Raw genomic sequence first — 26,036 nt, 5'->3', positions numbered from 1 at the left:
ACCCTATAGTCTCATGCTTTGACCACTTGTGATCAGTAGCACATAGAGATCAAACTGCTGCTGTATGATTCTGTTTTTGTTTACAGGTACAAAATTAATTGTCTGGCCTGTACATGGAGTTAAGTCTATATCGTCTACCTTTTTAGCAAGTGTTTAATCCTCAAAACACTGTGCTACTGGATCAGATCACAGAGACTGAAGTGACAGGGTATTTGGGTTCGTGGTTGAGGAAGGGTCAGATTGGCTGGAGAAAGTTCAGAAGTGGCTCAGAGGACAGAGGTCACTGATGGAGAGTGACTGGGGGGCAGAAAGAATAGGGATCCATCACTTAGAACCCTCTCAAAAGTCTTGCCTCCAGTGCTTGAGTATTATCCCTGCTTAGCTCTATGCAAACGATGGTTCAGAATGTGAGGAGCCTTCAGTGAGAACTGTTTAACCTCTGCTTTGCCTTCATTAGGCGGAATAACAAGCTGTTCAGATGGTACAAGTAACCGGGATAGCTTTCGACTTGATGATGATGGCCCCTACTCTGGACCATTCTGTGGCCGTGCCAGAGTACATACCGATTTTACACCAAGCCCCTACGACACCGACTCCCTCAAAATCAAGGTGTGTGCACATCCTATCTGCATCCTGTATGGCTTGTCTAGTGCTCGTTGTATGATCTGTGTCAGGAAGTGCAAGCACTGGGAAGTGGGGTGGGGGTGGTGGTGAGTATGTTCTTCCCAGCCTTAGAACTGACAACTGGGTTATGGTGGCAAGAATTTGAACAAAACATGAGAGGTGGGAGAGGGGAATCAGTCTGCTGAGGCTACAGCATAAGCTGCTATTATGTAGGTAATGCAGAGTCTGAACCTATCAGGGGAGAAAAAATTGTCTACATTTTTTTCTGTAAGCCTAAAGCCTAAAGCCTCACAGGTTACTGGAGGTGCCTGGCTCTGTCTGATTCTTTGCTGGAGTAAAAGGAGAGAGAGAAAAGATGGTGATAGCAGGCAAGAGCCCCTCAAAGCACCTCCCTTGGGAACCAGACTTGGCCGGGCAATTTCAATACTTAAGTTGGTGGCCACGAATAACCAGACATCTTTCTCCCAATGATATTCCCTCCCCAATTCCCTCTTTTTTACTCTTATTCTCTATATTCATTTTCTATTGCTGTGTAACAAATTTCCACAAACTCAGGGACTTTAAACAAAACAAACATACTACCTCACAGTTCTATGGGTCAAACATTTTGGTCATGGCTCAACTGCATTCACTGCTCAAGGTCTCACTGGGCTACAATCAAGATGACAGCTGGGGCTGTGATCTCACCTGGGGCTCAGGGTCCTATTCCAAGCTCATGGCTATTGGCAGAATTCAGTTGCTTGCGGTTGTAAGACTGAAGTTCCTGCTTTCTTGCTGGATATTGCCTGGGAGCCACTCTTAGACACTGAAGGTTGCAGGCCATGATCCTCTGTACAACATGGCAGTTTGCTCCTTCATAGCCTGCAGGGAGAAACGCTCACTCATATTTCTAATCTCTTTATTTTTAAAAGCTCCTACCTGATAAGTCAGAAACACTCAGATAATCTCCCACTTAATTACAAAATTAACTAATTTGGGACATTAATTACATTTGCACATGTCGCTTGTGGCATATAATACAACATAATCATGGGTGTGAAATCCATCACTTTCATAGTCCTACTCATACTAAAGGGAAGGTGCTGTTGCAATTGTGCTAAACTATTTTATACATGTTAAATTATTCCTCTGAGTAACACAGGCTGATATAGCTAAAAGGACAGAAATTATGACTTTTCTATACTATCAACACCAAGCTAATGTTAACCAATAATTATATAAGTTATGAAGTATTGGTACTATTATTTAACACTCAAGACACTCTGCTCTTCTCTTTATCCCTTCTATTGTAACAAATCAGAGTAAGGTCAGAGAATGAGGAAAACATTATTCTTGATAGTTAGCTCCTTAGTCATTTCTACGAATTGATTTGAAGTCTAAGTTCAGGTCTTGAGGAAGGAATGTTTGTAGCCTAGTAACCATTGTTGGAGGTAGAGTGTAGAAGGGAATAAATTGAACACATTTTGACTCGGGATAGCTTTTCGCCTTCCCTATAATACCATGCCAGTGCACCACCATTTATACTGCCTAAGATGATATTTGTAGAGCTCTTGTAGGACACAATAAGAATCCCACAGTTACCACTGAGGATTGAATGTTATGGTTTATATCGAGGATCTTATCCACAATGAAATTGGTCTTTGCTTGGTGACCTGTGGGCTTTCCTGGAATGTATACTTTTTATAAGTTTAGAGGATAATAGGAAGGATGCAGCAGAGAGCTCCCATGCTTAGAAACTTCCCCTAGAGCTTCTGGGGATTTTCTAGGTCTGCTTAGCTGATCCCATCTAGCCCAGGATTTGATTCCCCATAGTTAAAGGCAGGAAGAATTAGATGAAAAGCTTATAGGGTCAGACCAGCAGACGATCACAACTCAGAAAAACAAATCTTTTAATCACATTGAATCCTACTATTAAAAATACAATTTGTGTTTTAGATGGAAGAATACATATTCATAGAACAGGCAAAAAAATATTTTTAGTAGCAAACTAAATGTTTTGTTTGTTTGAGGGTAGACCCCTCAAATGACAACAGCAACAAAAAATCAGAATCTATAATTTCCTCTCTGGGGTAGAAACTTTTAAGTCTCAAAGGAGGAAATATGACTTTTAAATGTAGGCACTGTATTTACATAGAAATCAATTTTCTTTACAAAGATGTACCCTTGTTGGTTTTCTACTCTTGCCAGTAACTGCCAGCCAGTAGCCAATTAGAGTCTCAGATGTGAATAAAGAAAAAGACCAATTGGTTTGTCCATCCTAATGTGCTTCATTCATACTTCTACCCAAACTTCGTTGTGAAGCTCAATCTAAGTATTTCTTCTCTAATAATATTAATAATAATAATTCAGTAGCATAATTTATCCTTAGTATACACATACTTTTGTTACATATTTAGATTATACAAAGTTCTTAACAGTTTCATTATTTTAGATGAATGCAATACTTTAGATGTCTTTGTTTTTGTTTTTACGTAGATAAATTTTTCAGATGAACTAGAAGCATGGACAGAGATAGACTTCTTTTTCTTTCCCTTCCCTATTTGGGATTCTGTCCAGGAATGATGGCTTGAACTTTGCCATATATTGATTGCTTTGACAAAATGAATGAAAAAAGCATCATTCTTGGGTTCAGACAACTGCCATGAGTTCTGGAAAGTTATTTAATGTTTGTATTTCTTTTCTATAATATTTAGAGTAATAATGATACCTTGTATATGTACCTAAGAAGTGTGTTATAGGCATAAAATGACTTACTATAGGCAAAAGTATTTTGTAAATTCCATTGTGCCCTATACATTCATAAATTGATATAACAAAGACATACAGACGTCATCAAATGCATGTAAGAGCTTTTCTTCAAGCCTGCTGAAATTTTCCTCATTATTACTAGTGAATAGTTCCCTTGGACTTTTAAAAGAAATTTTCTCTTAGATTTATTTCTGTTATCAGTAACCTCCCTTGTCATATTCCCCCATTATTCTAATTTTCTAGGATTCCATTCTTTTTACTAATTGTCGCAACACCAAAGTTCTCTGAAAACTCATTTGGTATGTTTCTTTGTTTTTTAGAAAGGAGACATCATAGACATTATCTGCAAAACACCAATGGGGATGTGGACAGGAATGTTGAACAATAAGGTGGGAAACTTCAAATTTATTTATGTGGATGTCATCTCAGAAGAGGAAGCAGCCCCCAAGAAAATAAAGGCCCACCGAAAGAGTGGAAAGGAAAAACCCAAGACTCTGCAGGAGTTCTTAGAGAGGATTCACCTTCAGGTTAGCAAACCTGTGACCTATTTGATTTTGGTGGCATCTAGATGGAATAACTGAGGAAAATGGATTAATGTTTGTATAGTGTTTAAAAATATAGGAATTATGGGGAACCCTGGGTGGCTCAGCAGTTCAGCGCCTGCCTTTGACCCAGGGCATGATCCTGGAGCCCCGGGATTGAGTCCTGCATCAGGCTCCCTGCATGGAGCCTGCTTCTCCCTCTGCCTGTGTCTCTGCCCCCATCTTTCTCTCTCTCTCTCTATCTCTCATGAATAAATAAATAAAATCTTTAAAAAAAAATAGGACTTACAGCAAAGGAAAGTCTGTTTTCCAAGAAGACTTCTTATTTTCTTTTATTACTTTTATTATGCAAGGACAAGTCTTGATATAACATCCCTTGGACTAAACTCTAATGGTACTTAGCAGTGACAGTAGAGATTAATGTTGAGAAAATGCAGTGAAAAATGAAAAATACCTAGGAGAATAAAAGGCCCAAAGAAAACAAGTAAGTGAGAATGACAGAATATGAAGAGTAAAGGTAAAAATCCAGAGAACTGAAAGGAAAAATGGAAAGAAAATTACATTTTCTATAGGGCAGAGATCAAAAGCAAGTCAAGAGAAGATAACTAAACATAATCGTTTCAAAAGCAATTTCTTAGGAAATAGTGATCATTAAGCCCCCATGATGAGTGTGCTAAGGAAACTGTGTTGTTTATATTTATAATCCAATTATTTTCTTGTTACATTAGCAAAGTTTTTATGAAATATCTACCTTGTTAAATGGTGTGTACATACAATTTACCTAGCCTCACTCAATTAACTGTTTTGTAATCCATTTCTAATATTAATGCAGCAGTACTTTGATAGTTTTCAAAATTCATCAAGGGTTGCCTTGTCAAAGCCAATTAAACTCTCCTTAATTGTTTCCTCTGAATGATCTAGTTATACTCTTGTCTGTAGACACACTACCCAGGCCTTCCTATATTTCTACTGGCGCTGCCCAAATAGGGTACTGCTTGGATTAAGTATAAGTTTAAGCCCTGCTTCTTCTTTTTGTTTGTTCTGTGACCTATGAGAAAACCAAGGTCTAAGGAAGTGAAATAACCATGTCAGGAACCCACAACCAGATGGTTATGTCAGATGGGAATTTTGGTTTCTCTGCTCTAATTCAGTGCTCCTTTAAGAGACATTATTTTTAAAAGAAGTAGTTCTCTCTCTCTCTCTCTCCTTTTTTTTTTTTTTTTTTTGTAAAAAGGAGCTAGTAATTCTTCCTGATTACTTAAAACTTTTATGTTTCCTCTTATTCAGTTTTAGTAACCAAACTAAGGATATTGAAATTATGATCAAGTAAAATGGAAGAAAGTTTTGAGGAAGCTGTAAAGCATTCAACTTCACTTTGCATTTTTATTCTGTTGGAGAGAACAGAGGTTACATAAATAACATACAGACTCAGAAATCAGAAGCCTATGAATTTTAAATTAATATATATTGATGCAAATGATGGACAAACTATACATGCTGAGAAAACAATACTTTTTCCAACCACAGTGCTTTTATGCTTAATAAAAACTTTTAATAGAAAGTCTAGAATTCCTTAGTTTTATATAATGACTTTCGCTAAATGCTAAGTCTATTTTTTGTTCTTGTTTCAAATTTACTTTTTAAACTACCCCAAGAAGTTAGTGAGGGTAAATATTTTTGTAAGCAAGCAAAAGAGAAAAGATGTAGATTCAGAAATACTACTATAATTACTCTTTTAGAAGCATTTTATTGATAGACGCAAGGACACGCTATCTTTGTCAATTGAGCTATTTGAGAAGTGAAAAAGTGCCAAATGGGATGAATGATCCAGCTATTTAATTGATCCATGATTTAGCACTGCATGGCTTAAGGTAATTATTTCTTCTTTACATTTGCCCTTCCAAAAGGTGAGAATTCTACAACATATTCTTTTAAATGCCCTAGAGTTCATATGTGGAAAACTAGTACAAAGTAAAATAAAGTTAAGCAAAAGTTCTATCAGTGCTTTTCGTTTCCATATGCACTCTACAGTTTCTTTAAATCTAAAGAGAACTAAAAATAAAATACTTGAATCTGACTAGCTTGTATTATATATATTTTTTCTTCCCCATAGGAATATACCTCAACACTTTTGCTCAATGGTTATGAGACCCTAGAAGATTTAAAGGATATAAAAGAGAGTCATCTCATTGAATTAAACATTAAAAACCCAGAAGACAGGATGAGATTACTATCAGCTGCTGAAAATCTCCTTGATGAAGAAAGTAAGTGTGCATACCTACTTTTCTCCCTAGCTGAAAATCACAGTTCAGTATAGATAGTAAAATTATTAAAAACAAAGCTCTGGTTTTATTTATGGAGAATCATATAAAGTATTCCTTCCCATAAAATACATTTTTTCTTATATATTTGGAAACAATAACCCCAGTCAAGTCTATAATTAGGAAGAGGACTTTTTTTTTCCTTTATTGGACTCAGAAAATGAAGGGACTTTTCTGGGCATCTCATTTAGATTCTGCAGAGCTATTAATTTACACACAAGTGGATGTCTGCATTCTCAGAGACTGAGGAGTTAGAGACAAATATTTAGTGACAGCATGAGCCATTAGTGAGATATGTCATATGCAACTTCTGTAGAACAGCGCAGAGCATGGCTCTAAGCTAATGAGCCTTCGCACCACACAGGAAAATTCATTTCATTACCATATAGTCACATCTTGTATGTGTTTATAGTATTCTTTCAAAATGTTATAATAGCTTGCAAAAATATTCAGCACTCACTTTTATTATCTGAGATGATTCTCTGTATTTGTAAGTGTAAACTGAAGATGGAGTAATGCAAGCACATTCACTTACCAACTGGGTTTGTAAAGACTGGATAGCTTTTGTTTTTACAGTTGCGCTCAATCTGAATGTTCTTCTTACTAAATCTGGTCAGGCTTCTAAAACCCTGAGCTCAGGACGTACCAAACTCCACAAGTATTTTGTTAGGAAGAAAGAGGGACGTAGTGACTTTTAAAGATGAAAAAGAATTTAGATCATCTAATCCAACTTTCTCTTTCAAAAATAATATTACTCATAATAATTACTATTTTTGAACATGCTCTCAGTGAAACTTTGATCCAAGATCTTTACATTGTCTTCATTAACGTGCTCCACAGTTTTGTGAGTTAGACAGTACTGTTCTGTGTTGTTGTTGTTTTTTTTCTTAAGATCTTATTTATTTATTCATGACAGACAGAGAGAGAGAGGCAGAGACACAGGCAGAGGGAGAGGGAGAGGGAGAGAAGCAGGCTTCATGCAGGGAGCCCCACGCCGGACTCAATCCTGGGTCTCCAGGATCATACCCCAGGCCGAAGGCACCAAACCGCTGAGTCCCGGGGCTGCCCTGTCCTGTGTTTATAATGAGAAATTGAGAGATAAGTAACTTGTCCAAGCTCACACACACAGTAAATTGTGAAGAGCCAGCACCAGTGTTTGTGATGTTACTATACTTTCTACAAATAACAGCCCAGATGGAGAGCAAGGAAGAAAGTTGTGTTTAGGACCCAGGCCTCCTGACTGTCTCTTAATAGCTTTTCCTATATCTTGTCTCATATGCTACGAAATGGGCACAGTTGCTCAGCACGTGTCTATACACTGGCCTTTTATCTGGTAAGAATAAATTTACTTTTCTGGAAACTGCATCTCACTTCATTCTTACTTGCTGTCCTGAGTTTGCATAGATCTTCATCCTTTTCTTTTTTAAAAGATTTTATTTACTCATAAGAGACTGAGAGAGGCAGAGGGAGGATCAGGCTCCATGCAGGGAGCCTAACATGGGACTCGATCCCAGTCTCCAGGATCAGGCCCTTGGCTGAAGGTGGCGCTAAACCGCTGAGCCACATGGGCTGCCCTTTTCAAAGAGTTTTCACATTTAAGACTAATTTGACACCTGCAGAATTTATTTCATCTTAGGCCCAGGTGATTATATGCATCCTTTGAAGTTGTGGAGGCTGGGAGGGAGGGCTGACATCACAGAGGTAGACAAAGGTCAACCTTAAGAAAATTGGGTATAAACCCAATTTATACCCAATAAGACAAGCCAAAACAAAACTGATCAGTGTAAAATGATGTAGTGTATCTTTGGGGTGAATGACAGTTTCTTTCACATCTTGTCATTTCAAAGCATGGCTCCTCACTAAATAATGTGAAGCTAAGAAATAGATTCTGTAGATTTCTTGTAATTGATAATGTCCAATATCATTGTCAATACCCTCCAAATAATTTGATGTTGAAGTATAGGGAGGGAAAAGGGTATTTTTTGAGCAGTTGTAAATACATTGCTTTTCTTCTATAATCCCATCTGTATAGGTAATTTGTCCATTTCACAGATGAGAAGACATTTCAGAGATGAATTTCAAAGAGGCCAAAAACAGCTAGATAAGTAACAGAGCTGGAGTTTTAATCAAAGGCAGCTTGCTATAAAAATCCACGTTCTTTCTTCCACACATGCAAACTGGTAAATATAGAAAGAACAATGAATATCTGAAAATTGAAGTTTCCTACTATGCCAATTTTCTCAGGAGCTTCAGTTCAGCTTTCCATCTCAGAAAGTAGAAGTTAGTATGTGAGAACAGAAATCTTGCAACATTACTGCCTGAAAAGTGTAAGGCAATATTGGCTGCATTGCACCAGGATTGGTGAATAGGGAAGGGTAAGAGAGCCTGAGTGAAAAAGGTTTCTAGCCATAAAACAGTGCTCAGTCTGGACCCACAGTGGGACAATCCATCCAGTGCAGAAGACTTGGGCTGTGCATGGTGTCCACCTAATTTCTCCATTCCACCTCCCTTGTCCCCCATCTGCTTTCTATGTTAATGAAAGAATAATAATGTACAGATAACATCATATGAGAGCAAGCTGTAATTTGAAAAACCATCTGGCCCAAATGTTTCCTTTGCAAGATGGAGAAACTAAAACTAGAGTAGCTAAGTCGCTTTCTCAAAGTCACATATCTAGAACCTGGTCTCCTTCATCTATTAGAAACACATTCTACTATACCCTGGCAACAAAACACAGTAGCTCCAAAGCATGATGTGACTTCCAACATTTGATATAAAAAAGCACAAGTTATTTCCCTTATAAGGCTTTAGAAAATGGTATTTGAAGGTCACTAGAAGTTGATCACTTAATAATAGCCAGTAATGCACAAACATACACACACTGAGCCAAATTCCGAGGGATGAAAAATAGAAAAAAGTGCCGATGCAACCAGTGTTTGTTGTCAACACACAACCCTGAGATATTTCTTATTTTAATCTTACGGTCTAAAGTAGTACTAGAATATACATGTCAAAAAGATGCATATTGCATGTTAGGCTATTTTGACTGAAAGCTATTTATCTTATATGAAACTGCTTTGCTCAAGAAATAAAGAAGAATGACTTCTATTTGTTGATAAGATGGTGGGTTCTGATGATTCGGCACCATGCTGCTGCATGCATGCTTATTTTTATCTATTCTCTATTCTGTGAATCATATCTCCTACAACCATGCTAGAGATTAAACGCACAACCTTCATGTACCTTGAATGATAAAGACCTTGAATATATGGTTATGTAAAACTAAGATATTATTAAAAACAAATGCATGTCACAGTCATAGGTTAAAAAGTTAGCTGTGTGTGTAAGAATGGAACACGCAAATTGGCCAGGATTTTATGTATGTATTTTATCTTGATCATTGAATAGTAAGTTTGGGGAATGTCAATAAATCCCTAGTTTAAAGTTTCAATGCTTCTTAGATTGGAAACTGGAAAGTTTTGCTTTACTAACCTTTCAATATAAAAATTGCGGAGAGTGGACACCTATTTTGAAGATAAGAGTTAAATCTTCGAAATGATGTAGGAAAAACTACAAGCCCCATGTGAGCCTTTAATACATTTAGAGGGACCAAGAGGATGGGGGAGTGGGACAGCGACAAAAACAGAAATCTAATACTCAGAACAAGCAATTTTCCTTTTCTCTTAGGCCAAAATAGATAGCATTGTACCCACTCTGACCTTGAAAATGTAAACTGGATTAAACTTTTTAGGTCACTGCTTGACAGGAGGTAAAGGTGTTTCTCCTACAAGCTGATAGAAGGGCTGGTGAGTGGTGTTAGCACTGATTACAGGATTACCTCTGGAGTAGGATAACGACTTTGGGGTTCTGCAATCGTGCCAAGGCCAATACCGAGATATTCTGAATTTGTTCCCATGTTGCATTAGAACTGAGCAGAATTAGGTCACCGGCTCCCTCAGCTGGGAGTCTAGATGAAGTTAGAAGAAGAAAAATTGGGGTGAGCCTCGGCTTTTGAAGGAGCAAAAGAGCAGAATCTGTTTATTTGGTACATGTTAGGATTTCTCTATTTATCTGAGTTTTAAAACAGCTCGTTTGCTTTGAATAAATATTCTCAGTAAGAATAGAGAATATGAGTATGTGTTTCTGTGTGTGTGTGTTGTTCATAAACACAATCTTCAGGACCTCTTTGCCTTGCTAATAAAATGCCTCTTGCAAATAATAAAAGAGTTAACTTCTATCTATAGTAAATATTTTCTCTTTATTCTGAACTTGTTCCTCTTTTCCCGCATTTGGAGGCACTTTGATGTGTCTTAAAAGTGTGTCTGTGAGAATGTGTACTGTTGTCCTCAGGAAAAATGGGTGATGGAAATATCTTGTTCTCCCTACAGCACAGGAATAATTAAATTTTAAATTGGAGGAAAAAACCCCACAACTTAGTAACTGAATAAGCAGACAGTACTAGAAGCTGTGTATCATATATTTTAGGTACCTGCAACCTTTGTTTGCAGTGTGCAATGAAGAGGACAGGGGGAAGGGTGGCTTGTGTGCCGGGCTGTTGGCACCAGCTGTGGTCACAGCTGCTCCACATTGCACAACTATCCCCAGTTGCGCCTTCCTGCCTGCCTACCTGCACAAAACGATGCAGGGCAAGAGGCAAGTCCCAGCTAGGAGCCTGGAACATGAGCTGCCAGCAGGGGAGATTTGTAGTGATGCCAAGCAGCAGTCCAGCAGTTGGCCTGACAGCGTGCCAGGGTAGCCTGGTGCCCTAGCCCCTGACATGCATGCCTGGTGTTTCCAACCCACTTGCCATATGATTTGAATCTAGATTCAAGAAAGGTACAGGTTTTAAGAAATATATGCCAACCCTACACATATACACAGTACAGAAGGCACACAGGCATTTTACGTTTATGTATTTATAAATATGCATTTAATATATATTTCTAGTTATAGATGTTTAGCTTTATGCAATTTAAGTTCTTCAGATTTCTTTTTGGTTTTATACCCCCCTCAGATTTAATTTATGATTGATGCTATATTCCATCTAATACAAAAAAACAACAAAATGAAATGTAAACATTTTTACTATTCTATCAAGGAACAGTTCCCAGAGTAGAGGATCCTTTGAATTTTCACCTCAGTCACCTCAGGCACTTGTAATATACTTGTTTTTATATTGCACTATGATTGTATACTAGGCATGACTTTGTAACGATCACCCTGGCCAAACAAGACTGAATCCTCTATTACCATGTGCCCTCCCCAATGCCCTTAGTTCTGTGCATTGCATTGAGTAGATGGTTTACAAATGCTTATAGAATGAAAACAAAACAAAACAAAAAAGACCCAATAACAACAAAACAACAAATGCTTGTAGAATGAATTAACATTGAATGAGGGAATGAAGAGATTTGCAAATCATATGGAAACTTTGTTCTGATTGTAAAACTTTAAGTTCCTGGCAATCCCACCTCAACACATAAAAGTTTTTGTAGTAGGCAGATGGGCGTTGGCATGTGTTGGTATGTTGGTATGTTATGTATATGCTCACTTTATGTGCATGTATATGTGCAAGAGTGTAAATGAGTACATTTTTAGAGGACAGTATGTAAAAACTTCAAAGTTTGAAATATGCATACTTTTGTATCTACAAATTCCAGTTTTAGGAATTTGTTTGATGAACTTCAACATACAAATGCAAGAAAATGCTATTTAAACTACTACTTTTAGTTAAGTGTGAACTTCCATCAATAATCAATTTGTTAAATTAATTAGTATATGCAAACAATAAGGTACTACAAAGATATTAGGAGAATGTAATGTGTCCTGACATAAAAATATATTCAAAGCATATTAAATGGGAAAAGCAATAATATGCAGGGTAACCCTATTTTTGTCAAATAATAAATTTTAAAAATAATGAAATTAGGTTATTTTTCACTATCCCAAGTAATTTAATCTATAAGAAAAATGAAACTAATTTCCCAAGTCTCATAAGCAATATATAATGATGGTTTTTAATTTTATTTAAAATAGTCTTATCAAAATGGGACCAATATGACAACTCAACCAAAAGTAAATATTTCCTGGGACCAAAGCCTTCCATAGGGGTGTCTGGTTGGGCAGAGTGGTATCTGTGCTGTGCTGAGCAATTAGATATTAGGTGAATGTTCCTCTGCCCTTACTAGAGCAGCAGCACGGTGTAAAGGGAGGTTGCTGTGAAGGTGAATACAAAGAGTCATTCCTTGGCCTACATCTCATCAGAAGGTAGATTCTGCTATTATGATGCAAAGAGAGATGTGCAAAAAGAAGAGGGAGAGTCATTTCAACTCCTATTCTCTCATGGCCTCAGGAAAACAAAAGCAACTGGTGTTATTCCATGAAGGGATTCTTGTTTTCCATTTGTTGTTTTTCCAAGTAGTAGGTCAGTATTCAAATGACATGACTACCTAAAAGCTACTATTATAAATTTATCACGTTCAAGTAATTTAAGGATATGTTTAAGATGAAATCAGAAATAACTAAGAGTTGTGCCATATTGTCTACTAAATGTTCTTCCTTGGACAACACTGCCTCTGGACAAATAAATACAGTCATAGATACCTGGAGAATGCCTGTTTTGTTCTAAGTGACTCAAATGGTGCTCCAACATGAAGCTGAGCTATCCTCAGAGAGGATGGCATAACTTTGATTTTTCCTCTTTGGAGATGGCACCAGTAGGAAAAAAAAAAAAAAAAAAAGAGGATGATAATTCAAAGAGCCAAGAGGTATCTTCATTTGAATTTCAACAGAATTTCTTATTTGGTCTTTAGTTTCCACTTCTTTCAATTAATCTAAACATCACATTTTTTTATTTAAAAAATTATTTATTGAGCACTTTCATTGGCCAGGCACGTTCCTATGCCCTCTAGATTGCATTATTTCATAGTACCCAAAAGAAACAGAAGCCCAAAGAAACAGAAGCTTCATATTTAAGGCACACAAGACAGTGAAGTCAAAATCTGGAATATTTGGGTAAAGAAACCTATGTGAATATAGGACAGATTTCTCTCTTTAGAATATGAGAACTTTTTCTCAGAATTAGGATTTAGTTTGTGTGTTACTTGCCTGGTTAGCTCAGATGATTGGACCATAGGCCAAAACTGATGAAGGTTATAGTTTCAATTTCTAGGTAGGTCAGTTAGTTTTACTCTATTTCATGGCCACGTGAAGGAACTAAATGACTTAGAAAGAAAATATGAACATATTAACATGAATTCATCCTCTCTGCTGGAAAAAAAGTATCCATAGTATAAGACTTAGGTTTGTGCCAATCCCAAAGTCATTAGTGTCAGGATGGGAAAAAAAAAAAAAGAAAGAAAAAAAAAAAAGAAAGAAAGAAAACAAGAAAAGGAAAGTCCTGACCCTCCAAACACAAAAACTGAATGCTGTATAGCTTTCATTTCCATAATATAACATAATAACCTGCCTTTTCTTTTTATAGTTACAGTTGAGGGGCTCCAGCTGATCACCTGCCTGAAATTATTGCAAGCCTGGTGGGAAGCATTTGAGGAGGCATAGTCATGTTTTCATTTCACTAGGAAATCATTTAGCAAATTACTCCTGTTCTGTCAATTACTGTGCTGCATAACTTTCATACTGAGAAACTATTTCTTTTTTCCATAAAAATTGCAGATAAAATTTCCTATAGTAAATAATCTGTATTTAAAACAAACCAATTCCTAGAATTTAGAGAAGGTGATATAGTATTTTTCAAGCAAAAATAAAAACAAATACATTTTACAAATATTCAAAAATGACATAGTCTCTGTAAAAGTCAGATTTTTCATTTATTGTTTGTTTACTTTGTTATCCTTTGAGGGGAATGGATAGAGTCTTCAGAAGATGAAATAACAAGCTAAGTATTTATTTTTTGAAAGGAAAAGAGCTAATTTTGGAAATCAGAGTTCTTGAAGCCTAAGTTTTATATCTCGAAGAGAGTCCCACAATCAGTAATCAACCTAAATAGAACATGGTATTGGGAACAGTTTTTATTATGCCAAGTCCTGTTTAAAATGTCGATCTGAAAGGAAATAACTCAGTTCTTTTAATTTTGTGTTGAGGTGATAGGCCCAAATATAATCTGGGGAAATATGGCCTGGGATCACACTCCAAATACGGTGAATCACTGCTGATGTAGCAGGAAGCATTATAAAAGGACTAATTTCTCTGGCCTTTTCCAGAAACACTTGGATAATGAAACACAGAGCTGGTTCTTTCACTTCAGTGGCAAGAAGACAGAAAAGCAGAGGCAGGAGGGAAAGCTTTCTTTCAGAAAATGAGGTCCCATTTCAGTGTTGTCTTTTCATAACGGAAGGCTTTAGAAACAAAACTGAATGACTGATATTCACAAACACTAATGAATATTAAGAAGATTCACCCTAAACTTAAAGGTTGCCAAGACTAATAAAGAGAAAATGCTTCATGGTGGCTAAAATTTTTAAATTGTCACATTCAATGCATATTAAAATGAAAGTTCCTGATACCTAGAACTAGTTACAATATCACCGGACTTCAATATCTGATACTTGGGTCCACAGCTAAAAGAAGTTGTGGCAAACATGGAGAAGATTCAAAAGAATGGCATAAACATGGGTTTGAAGTCACAAATTAAAGCTTTGAGGAAAAGGTTAAAAGAACTGTTATGATTCACTTTGAGGATGAGTAAACTAAAATGATCTTTATCATTTTTTCCCAACCTTTCTCAACCTGTGTTCCTCATCTAAACCACAGAATACAAAAAAAGTAATGTGACTCTTTTCTCAATTCTCCTATGGATGCTACGTAAAAGAGTACTATTCTAGATAATTTTGAAGAGAACTGAATTCATTACCTACGAGAATGCCTTAGGGCACCAGGGCTCAATTCTCTCTCATAAAGGATGTTGATAATTGAATACACAGTAGAACATAATGTTGGCAAGATATCTGGAGCCTAGAAAACACATTTAAAAAGTAGGATATCTGTAGACAAGTTAAAGGGTGAATTTCCTACAGATAATTTACTTAGCATTTTACTTTTATAAAGTCTATTGAGGAAAATTACAGCTTCCCCCTTCCAGGATTTTGGAGTTAGGATTACTCTCTTCTCACTAGAGTAGGATGAAGTACATAGTCTCCGAAGGCAGAGGTCTTGTCCCACCCTGAAATGTATACATTTTGTTCTTCCAAAGTAGAATTATTCAAATGTGTAAAGTGGAGAAGCCCTGAGGTTAGAAGGGGAAAGAACTAGGTAGGTATGCTGATATAGTTGACGGGTGGTGGCCTAATATCTTCTCCCTGAGGAACTCGTCTCATGATTACCGGTGTCAGGGAAGGCAAGGAAAGAAACTGTACATTGACCAAGAGAACTCTGATGCTAAAGGCTTCTTGAGAAGAATAAAACTTTATAGTGCTGCTTACGTTCTTCAAAAATATCTTTTGTTACATCTCTAGTATTAATTTTTTAAAAGAAAATATCTGTTGAATCTAGAATACGGCTTTAATAACACAGTTACCAGTCCGAATATAAACAATTGTTCTTCAGAACTACAAAAATGTAGGGGCACCTGGGTAGCTCAGTCAATTAAGTGTCTACCTTGATCCCAGGGTCTTGGGATGGAGCCCTGCATCAGGCTACTTGTTCAGTGGGGAGGCTGCTTCTCCCTCTCTCTTTGTCCCTCCCCCTGCTTGTGTTTTTTTTCTCTCTCTCTCTCTCTCTCTCTCTCTCTTTCTCTCTCTCACTTTCTCTCTCATTCAAATAAATAAATAAAATCTTAAAAAAAAACCTACAAATATGTAGAAGACTAACTAAATAAGGCAGAGAGTCAATGAAAATGGTGGTGTTTTACTATCTGAAAGCAAGCTGATTTCGGGGGGAATCCCTGGGTGGCTCAGCGGTTTAGCGCCTGCCTTCAGCCCAGGACATGATCCTGGAGTCCTGGGATGGAGTCCCACATCAGACTCCCTGCATGGAGCCTGCTTCTCCCTCTGCCTGTGTCTCTGCCTCTTTCTCTCCCTCTGTGTCTCTCATGAGTAAATAAATTTTTAAAAAAATCTTAAAAAAAAAAAAAAAAAGCAACCTGATTTCCATGTTGATTTTTCTGGTGAATGCAAACATGGTATAAAATTCCAAATACTTTAAGTTTTATTAAATTCCAAGTAATTGAAGTCCTACTATATGTTGTTGCCCAAAGCAATATTTTATTCACTACTCTACAGTATCATGATTCTAGAATTGTCCACAAAGATCACTATTGAGTTGGGTTGTGCATTTAAAGTACAAATGACTTTTTCTAATGTTACTTTAAGGAGTATTTGGACAAGGCATCAGTCAAACTGTGGAAACAATCTGCTTTCTCTGGCAACTTATCATTAATGTAAAATGAGAGTCCATATTGATCTTAGCTTATGTAAGCAGTTCACATGAATTCCATGAAACTGCAAGTGAGCAAAAAAAGGGCAAATTTTGTCTTCTAGGAAACTGGAGCTTGAATATTTGAGTGCAAATATCTCTTTTATAATAAACAAATATATGGTTTACTCATGACAGTTTCAAATGTAATGAAGTCAAGGTTGGTACGTTTAAAATAGCTCAGAGATTAATGAGTACGTGAGTAAAACTTCTCTTGGCTTCTCCTAACTGCTGCCCTCTTTTCCTTTTACAGCTATTCAAGAGCAAGAAAATGAATCCATGCCTCTATCCTTAAACCCAGACATCTCCTTAAATAAGTCACAGTTAGACAACTGCCCAAGGGACTCTGGTTGTTATATCTCATCAGAAAATTCAGATAATGGCAAGGAAGATCTAGAGTCTGAAAATCTCTCTGATATGGTACAGAAGATTACTATTACAGAGCCAAGTGACTGAACACACATTCTCAACTTTATATGTACAACAGATGCATTCCATTTTAATTCTACTTGAGCTAAAAGATCAAATAGGAGAAAAAGAGAAGTATTTGCCGATACAACCTAAAGTTAAAATGATTTAATCTGAATGATTTTACATAAAAGTTAATTCTCTAACATTCCCAATTATTGTAAATAGTATATATATTTATTATTTTAAATGCTACATGTTAATATTTCATTTGCCTGTATTAGAAAAAGGTACAGTGTAAGTCTTTGGCATGTGTAACATAAGCTTTATTCAGTTTTGCTTTCTAAGTGTGAAATGATGAATTCTGCAGGAAAAAAACCTCCTTTTTTCATACCTATCAGTTTCGCATTTGTGTCTGTTATTCAACAAATAGTAATAGCACATATGTCTATTTAACCAACTATCCAAGCAGCATTCACACACATTTTTATACTTAATGGGAAAGTGTGAGTTAATATCAGAAACATTTTATCCTGATCCACAGTGGAGCTTTAGTAATTGTTTTTTGTTAGTTTCTTCACTGTTACCTGGTATAAAAGTATAGATAACAAGAAATTTTCGATTCTCATTTAGTAAGATGAATTTTAGTAATTGTACAGATGTTTCATCTTTAATTGTAAATATTTTTAATTGTGAAATACCCTAATTTTAATAATAAAAAGAATTATGTGCATTTGTTATTTCCCAAACTAGTGGTACTTATAAGTATTTTTATACTAGAACTCTAGACAAAATATCTCTTACCAGACACAGTTTTATAGTCAGCCTTCATATATATTTCATACGACTCCCAAATAAATTACTTCACCTCAGTCTGTCCCCTGAACCCCAGATTTGTGTTATCCAACTTCCTGTATACTTCCATGTATTAGCTCAGGTTGCCATTATAAAATATAATAGACTGGGTGGCTTAAACAATGGAAATTTATTTTCTTAGAATTCTGAAGGCCAAAAGTCCAAGATCAGGGTGCAGCACGGTTGGATTCTAATGAGAGTTCTTCCTGGCTCACAGATAGCTGCCTTCTCACATGTCAGAGATAGCAAGCTTTCTGGTGTTTTTTCTTAGAAGGGCACTTACCCAATCATGAAGGCCCCACTCTCACAACCCCATCTAAACCTAATTATCTCCCCCCAAAAACATCTACAAATACCATCCATTGGGGGTTAGTGCTTCAACATACAAATTTGTGGGGAAAGAGTCCAATTCAGCCCATAGCACTCTAGAAGCTTCAAATCAACATACCCAAATATTTGATTTCTCTCTACAAATCTGTCTCTCCTTCTTTATTTCAAATAAAGCTCTCTCTCTTTAGTGACACCAAAACCCAACAGTTACCCAAAACAGGAAATCATTTCCTACTTAATTTCACATATACACTTCTCATACAGATTCAATAGTAATCAAGTCCTACCTCTAGAAGTGCTTTGCCATTCATGGCTTTCTATCCATTCCTGTGGTTGCTGTCTTGCTTTGGAACCTCATGAGCTGATGTATGAAATAGTACAATAGCTTTCCAACTGACCCCTATTCTACCAGTGTTCTATCTTTTAATCCATCCTCCACACAGCCTCCAGAAAGATCTAACATGTAAATCAAATCATGTAATTCTAGCTTGAAATTTTTTTATAGCTCCTCACTATCTTTAGTAGAATCTTTAAACTTTCTTTGAGAATATATAAGGTTCTTATCAACCATTTTTTATCTACCCATGAGTCACATCTTTCCTCTTCCACTTCTCTCTCTACACTGTCCGGCCATAACAATCTACTTGCAATTCCACAAATTCACTATTTCCTTTGTGACTTTTCTTATGCTATTTATTTTCCTGGAGTGGCTCCTGCTATTTTCTACATCCAGTAGTCTCTCTCTGTTTTCTTTCTTAAGACTCATCACAAAGGTCACTTACTCTGTGAAACCTTCCATGATTTCCTTTGGTGTTCTACTCTGGGTTCCATAGCAACCTGATCTCTGTTGGTTACAGCACTTACCATATAATACATTATTTGAAAAGCACTTGCCTTTCCACAAGACCATGATCTTGTCACAACAGATTATTTTGTTTAGCCTTTTAATTTCTGGTGCCTGTTATTATTATACCAGGTACAGAGTGGGCATTTAGGAAACACTTACTGGAGTGCATTGAATATAATAATTATTCCCATATAACACATTTGATATTTATATTTAAATCAATGTACTTAGTCTATAGGTAAATACCTTCTAAAATATTCGATCTAAAAGTTTCTATAATAAATAAAACACCATACCTTAGGAAGAATCAAGAAATACAAAGTGTTATTTCAATGCTGGGAGACAGTATTACACTGTTAATCTCTAGTGTATTTTTCCAGATCCATGAGATTTAATCCCTACAGCACCCAGGTCAGGAGTAAATCATATACCTACTCCTATTCTTCCCTCTCCACAGAAGAAATAGTGTTTCAATTTCAAATTTCCAACATGCTGTTTCCTTCATGGCCCCACTCCTGACTATGGCTACCACTCTAAAGAGATTATTCTAGGACCTCCTTGGACCCAGCACAGCCACTAACCATAATTTTTGAACTTTAATCAACCTGCTGCCTCAGGGAGTTCTAGAGAGTACAGCTTCTTTATGAAGATACCAAGAAAGTGTAGGTTAGGAAGCACATAAGGAACTGCTTGATTGTAAAATGGTGGAAATCGCTGGTGAAGTTTACTCGGCCACAACATGTATTCTTTCAAAATTAAGATCTGGTACCCAGTCAAGGGTTTAGGGAAATGCTTTTAAGTAGAAGTGCTGCAAAGGCCTTGAGGAGGTTGAAGAGGAGGAAGAAAAACCAGATTCCTACAAAGAGAGAAGGAGAGACAAGTGGAAACACAGAGGTTCAAGTTACCAGAAGGATGACCTCATCACATAATGCAGCACTGAAAAGGACACCTGTAGCAGAAGTATATATCACATTAAGAGTCCTACTGTCCTCACTTTACCTACTGGATCCCTGCTGCTCATTTTCCTTGGGTTTTTCTCTCAACCATGGAAGCTGGATAAAGAGGAATAAAAAGGCAAAACATAGTTCACCCATGGTTGTAAGGTAATTGAAAAACTTAGACCTTCTGCTGCTTTTGGCTAGGAGACAGACATGAGTCTGAGCCTTCAAGAGTGGATGGGAAGGTGGTTAGAAAGTTGACATTTTAATGGTTACCAGACAATCACATTGGCTTTGTGTTTCCTTATTTTTTTTTTTTTTTTTTTAGGATTTTACTTATTTATTCATGAGAGATACAGAGAGAGAGGCAGAGACATAGGCAGAGGAAGAATCAGGCTCCCTGTGAGGAGCTTGATATGGGACTCAATCCCAGGACCCCAGGGTCATGACCTGAACCAAAGGCAGATGCTCAACCACTGAGCCACCCACAGGTGCCCCTGGCTTTATGTTTCTAGGTTGAAATATGGTGAGAGTCCTGGTCTCATATTTATTCACTCAGCAATTTTGATACATGGAACATATATGCTGCCCAAGACTATGCCAATAAAGGTCATATTCAATCTTATAATCAATTTCAATCATTTCAAAATCATCATTTCAATCATATAATCTGCATTAGAATCTTGCCATAGCCTCTCACTGGAATAAGCTGAATCTTTCAGTACAGAAAGGTAAAACTGTTCTGGGATGCCATGATTCTTCTGATCCCAGGAATACTATATATTCACAAATTCAAGTGTGTGGTCTAAGTGTGAATGGTCAGAGAAATTTTAGTCCAGATAAATGGATAATATCTTCACAATACTTTGACAAGAACAAAAACGAGATCATTTAAATTCTTCCCCCTCAATTCTATTGTTAATATAAGCCACCAATATATCTTCATCTTGAAATTTTTTATCAGAAGCTTTTCTTTATCAATTCCATTTCCAAGATAATTCGTTAAGAAATAAAATAACTCTTAAAACTTCTAAAATGCTAGTCAGCTAAAAAATTATCAGACTTTAAACAACATCCAATTCACTGGGGTTAGTCAAGCGCCTTGCAACTTCCTGAGTGAGGCCAAATTGATGACATGATGACATTTAATGTTGAGAAACTTCCGTTACAAGCCTAAGTTCTGAGAAAAATAGTATGAAGAAATTCTAGATACTCTCTGTCACACCACACATGCACAATCTTCCATCCCCCCACATCAAAAAAAAAAAACTGTATAAGTAATCAGAATGCATGCTTCAAGTACTCCTTCATAAAGTGGTAAGTCATGTTAGAATTATGTAAAGGTTGAGTGAAAAATGAATAGGAGCTAAATATAGGTAAAAGAACAACAGTTTCTAAATTTGACCAGGTTTCCTGGCTACAGAAATAAGATACAAGTAACCCTTACTTTAGGCTACCTCCTATTCTACTACTGAATTCATCTGATCACACCCAGTGTTGAACCAGAGGTCCTGGTTTGAGGCCTATATGACTTTGGGTAAGTCACTGATCCTCTGAACCTAGGTTTTTGGGGTTTGTTTTTCCCTCTATGAAATATAAATAAGTATAATACTAGCATTTCATGTTTCTGTGTTGGTTAAATAAGATAATGTATGCAAAACACTCAGCATGGTGCATGCAGTGTGCATAAAAACTGATATCTGAACATAAAAAGAAAGCAGTGCACATGCTACCATAATACAGACATGGCCTTCTAGTGATTCGAAATTCTTCAGACACAAATTGTCTGGGGTCTAGGACAACCACGTTGTCCAGCAGCGGTGAGAATCAGCTGATTTAATGGAACATCACAAAAAAAAAAAAATTAAAAAAAGGAACGTCACAGAAAAACGACCATTTTGTCATGACATAATATTTCTTTGTCGAGTTCTGACAATTTAGGAAGAAGCTATGTTGTATTTAGCTTTGATTTTTCCCTCTTGGTACATAACAGGAATAATCGTTTTTTAAGACTGAATGACAATATATAAATAGTTCCCTATATTAATGAATTAAATAAAGTAAATAAAAGATTTAGGGTTATTACTCCTAATACTGCACCTTGGGCTTCCCAGGTCTTTATAATCTGGAGTCACAGTTGATGGTGCCATAGCCCACAAAGAAGCCCTTAGAAAGACACCCTAAATGTAGATTTTTATATATTTACAAAGCTTGTGGTCATCGAAGCAGATGATCTGCCATGAGAAAATCACAACGCATAGGAAAACAGGAGCCTTTTATTCCTCTCCCTTTCTTTCTTCATCATGAAAACTTCTCACATTTGAATTACCAACAGTCTGAGTATTAGTGTGTCTGCATGATGTATATTATGAATTAAGAAGCCATGATGGAAAAATCTTTAAAATGGCATTAGTGTGTTCAGAGATCTCTTTTAACCTTCTGGGGTCCCTGGTGGGTCTGAAGTGCAGAGCACTGTTCCCTCACAGGGAAGAGTGGAATCCTGATGCAGAAGGCTAACGGGATCATTTTCCTCTCCGAGTTTTTGGGAACCACGCCAAGTCAATGGGCAGGAATCATTCCATTTGCAGAGTAAAATGGGGTGAAAAGCACTTCTGGCACACTTTGTCCATATAAATTATACTTGTTTGCAATTCATCAACTCCTTCTCTACTTTATATCCATATGTAATGTAAATGATCATCTTTCTCTGAAGCTCCATAATGATGCGCAGCTCCAAAATGTGATATAATCAGCTAAAAGAGAGCAGATGGAAGTTTTTTCCCCCAATATGCATATTCATAAAAAAATAGAGAACTCAACAAAAGGAGATACATAAGTACTTGTACCCAGAGGGCTGCTGCATGGACTTAGGTACAAAAGTAAGTCAGTTTTCTGCAACTATTTCATTCTTGAAACCTTTACTCATTCATTCTTGCCACAATCATTGAAAATGCTCTGGGGGAAAAAAAATCTGTCCTTCCATATAGCAACAAATATATTTCCCTTCAGATTTTTTTTACTACACCTTAGAACCCATGATTCAGGAAATAGTGGTTAAATATTTTACTAGAGAAATATAATTACAAGGCAAACCATGTAAAAAAGCAAGACTTCACTGTCCCTTTAGCAACACAGACTACAGGCATTAAAATTCACACCATTATACTAAAAAAAAAAAAAAAAAAAAAAGCAAAAAGCTGTATAAAGGGAATAATGACCTGTCTAGATAGCATTTAGCTATTTTTTTCTTTAAATATCTGATTCTTCAAAGGGTAAGGTGATTCATGTGTGTGTACTGGGCAAACAGCATTGCTACTAGAAATTTTGTTAATGGAAACAGCAGCAGGAGATACTGTGAAAGAAGGTAACCATAAAAGAAAATGTAAGACAGGAATAAAAACAACATCAACAAAGGAATATAAGAAAATCTTTCATGGCTATGAATTTTGGTCACGTAATTAAAGAAATGGTATTTATACCAAAATTGGATGTTTCTGACCCTGCTTGTCTCCCTCGAGAATCATTCTCCACATATGAAGCCCTGATACACATTTAGAGAGGCTCACCTATATGGACTACATCCTTGATGTGTGCCCTCAGGTTCCTATTGGGCTCAATGAATGGGAAGACCCATCAGAAGACTGGAGGGAGAGAGAGAAGAATGTGGTCAGGGTATTTATTTGCTCCATGAGATCACCTTGTGTTGCCTGTCTTCCTTAATCAAGGTCACTAGTCACCTAAAAATGTCATTCTATACATGACTCTTCTTCCTTCAGATTCTGCTAATTGTTCCTTTCTCTTATCTCCAAAGGTTTAGATTTAACAACAGCTCTGTGGCTGTTAGCTTACTACTTACACAGCCTTTAGTGGTTCCCTTACCCTCCACTCTGCCCATATCTTTGCAATTAGTCCCTTTATAAATTAGTCTTCCTTGAATCATCCTAATTTGATTGTGCCATCTACTTCCTGTTGGTAGCCAGACTTGTGCACTGATCCACCATTGCTCATGACTTTCAGTTACTTAGGTCATGTTCTTGAGTCTAATGAGCACTGCTCTATGACTCCAGCATAACTATATTTACATAGTCTCAGGTCATTTCTATTTATTTCTTATCTCTTAGCCTCTATCCTTACAAAATTTTGGGTAAAGCATTTCCACTAACATTACCAAAACTCATGCCCTTTACCTCTTTCAATTCCTTATCCATCTGTTTCATGGGGCCTACCCACATATTTCTCCTTTTTCTAAGCAGCTAAGAATCCCTGCAATAGGGGTGACTGGCAGCATATAAATGCAAATTTTCATGGTACAGTTGGAGCCAACCTAACTTCATGGAACACATGTTCTATCCTTTATTAATAACCACACTCACAGTCTACTTTGCTATGAAACATAGGGCCATTTTTATTGGGACAATATACCCTCTATCAACATTAATATCCATCCATCAACTATGTGATAGAACAGAATAAAGCAAGTGCATAATTTAGCTGCTTGCTACTTAATCAGAAATACCTGACATTAGTAGCATTTTTTTTTAAATAAATGTGATGGCACATAGATATTGGAATTTTACTAGCAACTTTTCCTTGCTAAAATTCTTTAATTCTATTTCACCTACAATATCACTCACTAATATGGGTATATCATACACAAAGCCTTAGGCCTCTTAATCTCAAAAGAAGTTATTGTAAAATATGGATGCCCAGATAATTTGCAAGATTAATGAAAATATGTTTTAGAATATTAAACATTTAAGATGTTAGCATTTAGTAGGCTTTCTGACAGAAGTTAAAAGACTATTAGAATGACTGATGAATTGCTACAGTACATTAGCCTTCAGAACAGGGAATGTGCTAGAGGACATTTATGTAACTTCTTAGTGTTCCTGTTGTTTTTTTTTTTTTTCTTCTTTTTTTTTCTCTTTCCAACTAAGCTGTCCTTTTGTGACCTTGGATCAATTGTAAATGACCAGGCAGGGGACTTTGCAAAATTTTGAGAAACTTGAAAATTACGTGGAAGGCCACTGACAGAGGTACAAAGAAAGCAGTTGTATCAGCCAAGGATTTATACCTAACAGCTGGCACATAGTAGGAGAGGAATAAAAATGTGTCAAAGAGATGAAACATCTTTCATGGTTTAAATGTTTTACCACAACACAGTGGAAAAAAATGAAACAGAAAATTCTTCCCTGTTTAGTGACAAGGTAATTGACAGTTTAGTTGTTTATAACCAGGGAATGTAAACACACTTACATTTACATTTACACACTTAACATTTGTTAGGATGTCCACTTGTTAGGAGCTGTGTTTCAAAATGAAGCTCCACCTACTGATAATCTTTTTGGAGTCTTTTGTTTTTGATTGCTGCAGAGCTATCAGAACCTATTTGGTCATTTATTTCCTCCTCTTGTTATCCTTAAAGATGAAATATACCAGAAAGGACTGTCATAGAGGTGTTTATATCCCCTCTGGGTAAAGAGTGAAATACCATTGGAAAGGTAGGACCACAAGAAATATCAAAATAAATTCTTAAGGTAGGAGCAATAAGCTGCTTAATGGCCTTGCTTTGGGAGAGACAATTAACATTACTTTAATTTATGTGAAGTATTATCATGAAGTTATGAGCTCCCTCTCTGAGCCCTACTTGCCAAAGCCTGCTTCTTTAGGTAGCATTTCCTTTATAGCATTACTTAGTTTATAGTTCTCCAGCACTCACTAATTATATGGCACCCTCATTCCTGTGTCAGTGAGCATAGAGAAAAATATACTGTTATACATCATCTAGAATTCTACTACTTTGTCAATAATACAAAAGTGGGCAGCGCAGAAATGTTGTAAGCTGAATAATTGCCCCTGAAAGACATAAGATAGTCATTCAATGGAACCACATAAATGTTATCTTATTTGGGAAAAAGGTCTTTGCGAATGTGATTGAGTTAGGATCTTGAGATAGGGAGATTCTCCTGAATTATCTTGGTGGGCCCTAAAT

The 26,036-nt window shown here is 36.5% G+C and overlaps 2 protein-coding genes across 30 annotated transcripts in view; one reads left to right on the top strand and one right to left on the bottom strand.

Annotated features, from left to right (window-relative positions):
• Positions 1–17,823, top strand: part of SAMSN1 (SAM domain, SH3 domain and nuclear localization signals 1) — a 268,791-nt gene extending 250,968 nt beyond the window's left edge. For all 6 annotated transcript variants that reach the window (XM_077878807.1, XM_077878805.1, XM_077878804.1 and 3 more), the window contains 4 exons: positions 458–609; positions 3,693–3,899; positions 6,028–6,178; positions 16,920–17,823. In XM_077878807.1, coding sequence (XP_077734933.1) covers positions 458–609; positions 3,693–3,899; positions 6,028–6,178; positions 16,920–17,122 — 713 coding nt within the window. In that variant the 3' untranslated portion in view covers positions 17,123–17,823. The remainder of the gene's footprint in view (positions 1–457; positions 610–3,692; positions 3,900–6,027; positions 6,179–16,919) is intronic.
• LOC144301748 (uncharacterized) overlaps positions 1–26,036 on the bottom strand; it is a 355,630-nt gene that overhangs the window by 229,000 nt on the left and 100,594 nt on the right. For 6 of the 24 annotated variants that reach the window (XR_013368522.1, XR_013368512.1, XR_013368523.1 and 3 more), the window contains exons 1-2: positions 18,547–19,022; positions 1,312–1,485 (exon numbers count right to left, since the gene is read on the bottom strand). Coding sequence is in view for 4 of the 24 variants with exons in the window: in XM_077878820.1 (XP_077734946.1) it covers positions 19,042–19,058 (17 nt within the window). In the remaining 20 variants the exon portion in view is untranslated. The other 18 variants (XR_013368515.1, XR_013368514.1, XR_013368516.1 and 15 more) reach the window with 11 other exon arrangements.

This window comes from Canis aureus, chromosome 30 (assembly GCF_053574225.1).
Source record: "Canis aureus isolate CA01 chromosome 30, VMU_Caureus_v.1.0, whole genome shotgun sequence".
NCBI classification, from domain to species: Eukaryota; Metazoa; Chordata; class Mammalia; order Carnivora; family Canidae; genus Canis; species Canis aureus.
The sequence above is the reverse complement of the archived record's forward strand: the minus strand, read 5'-3'. Positions and strand labels throughout refer to the sequence as shown.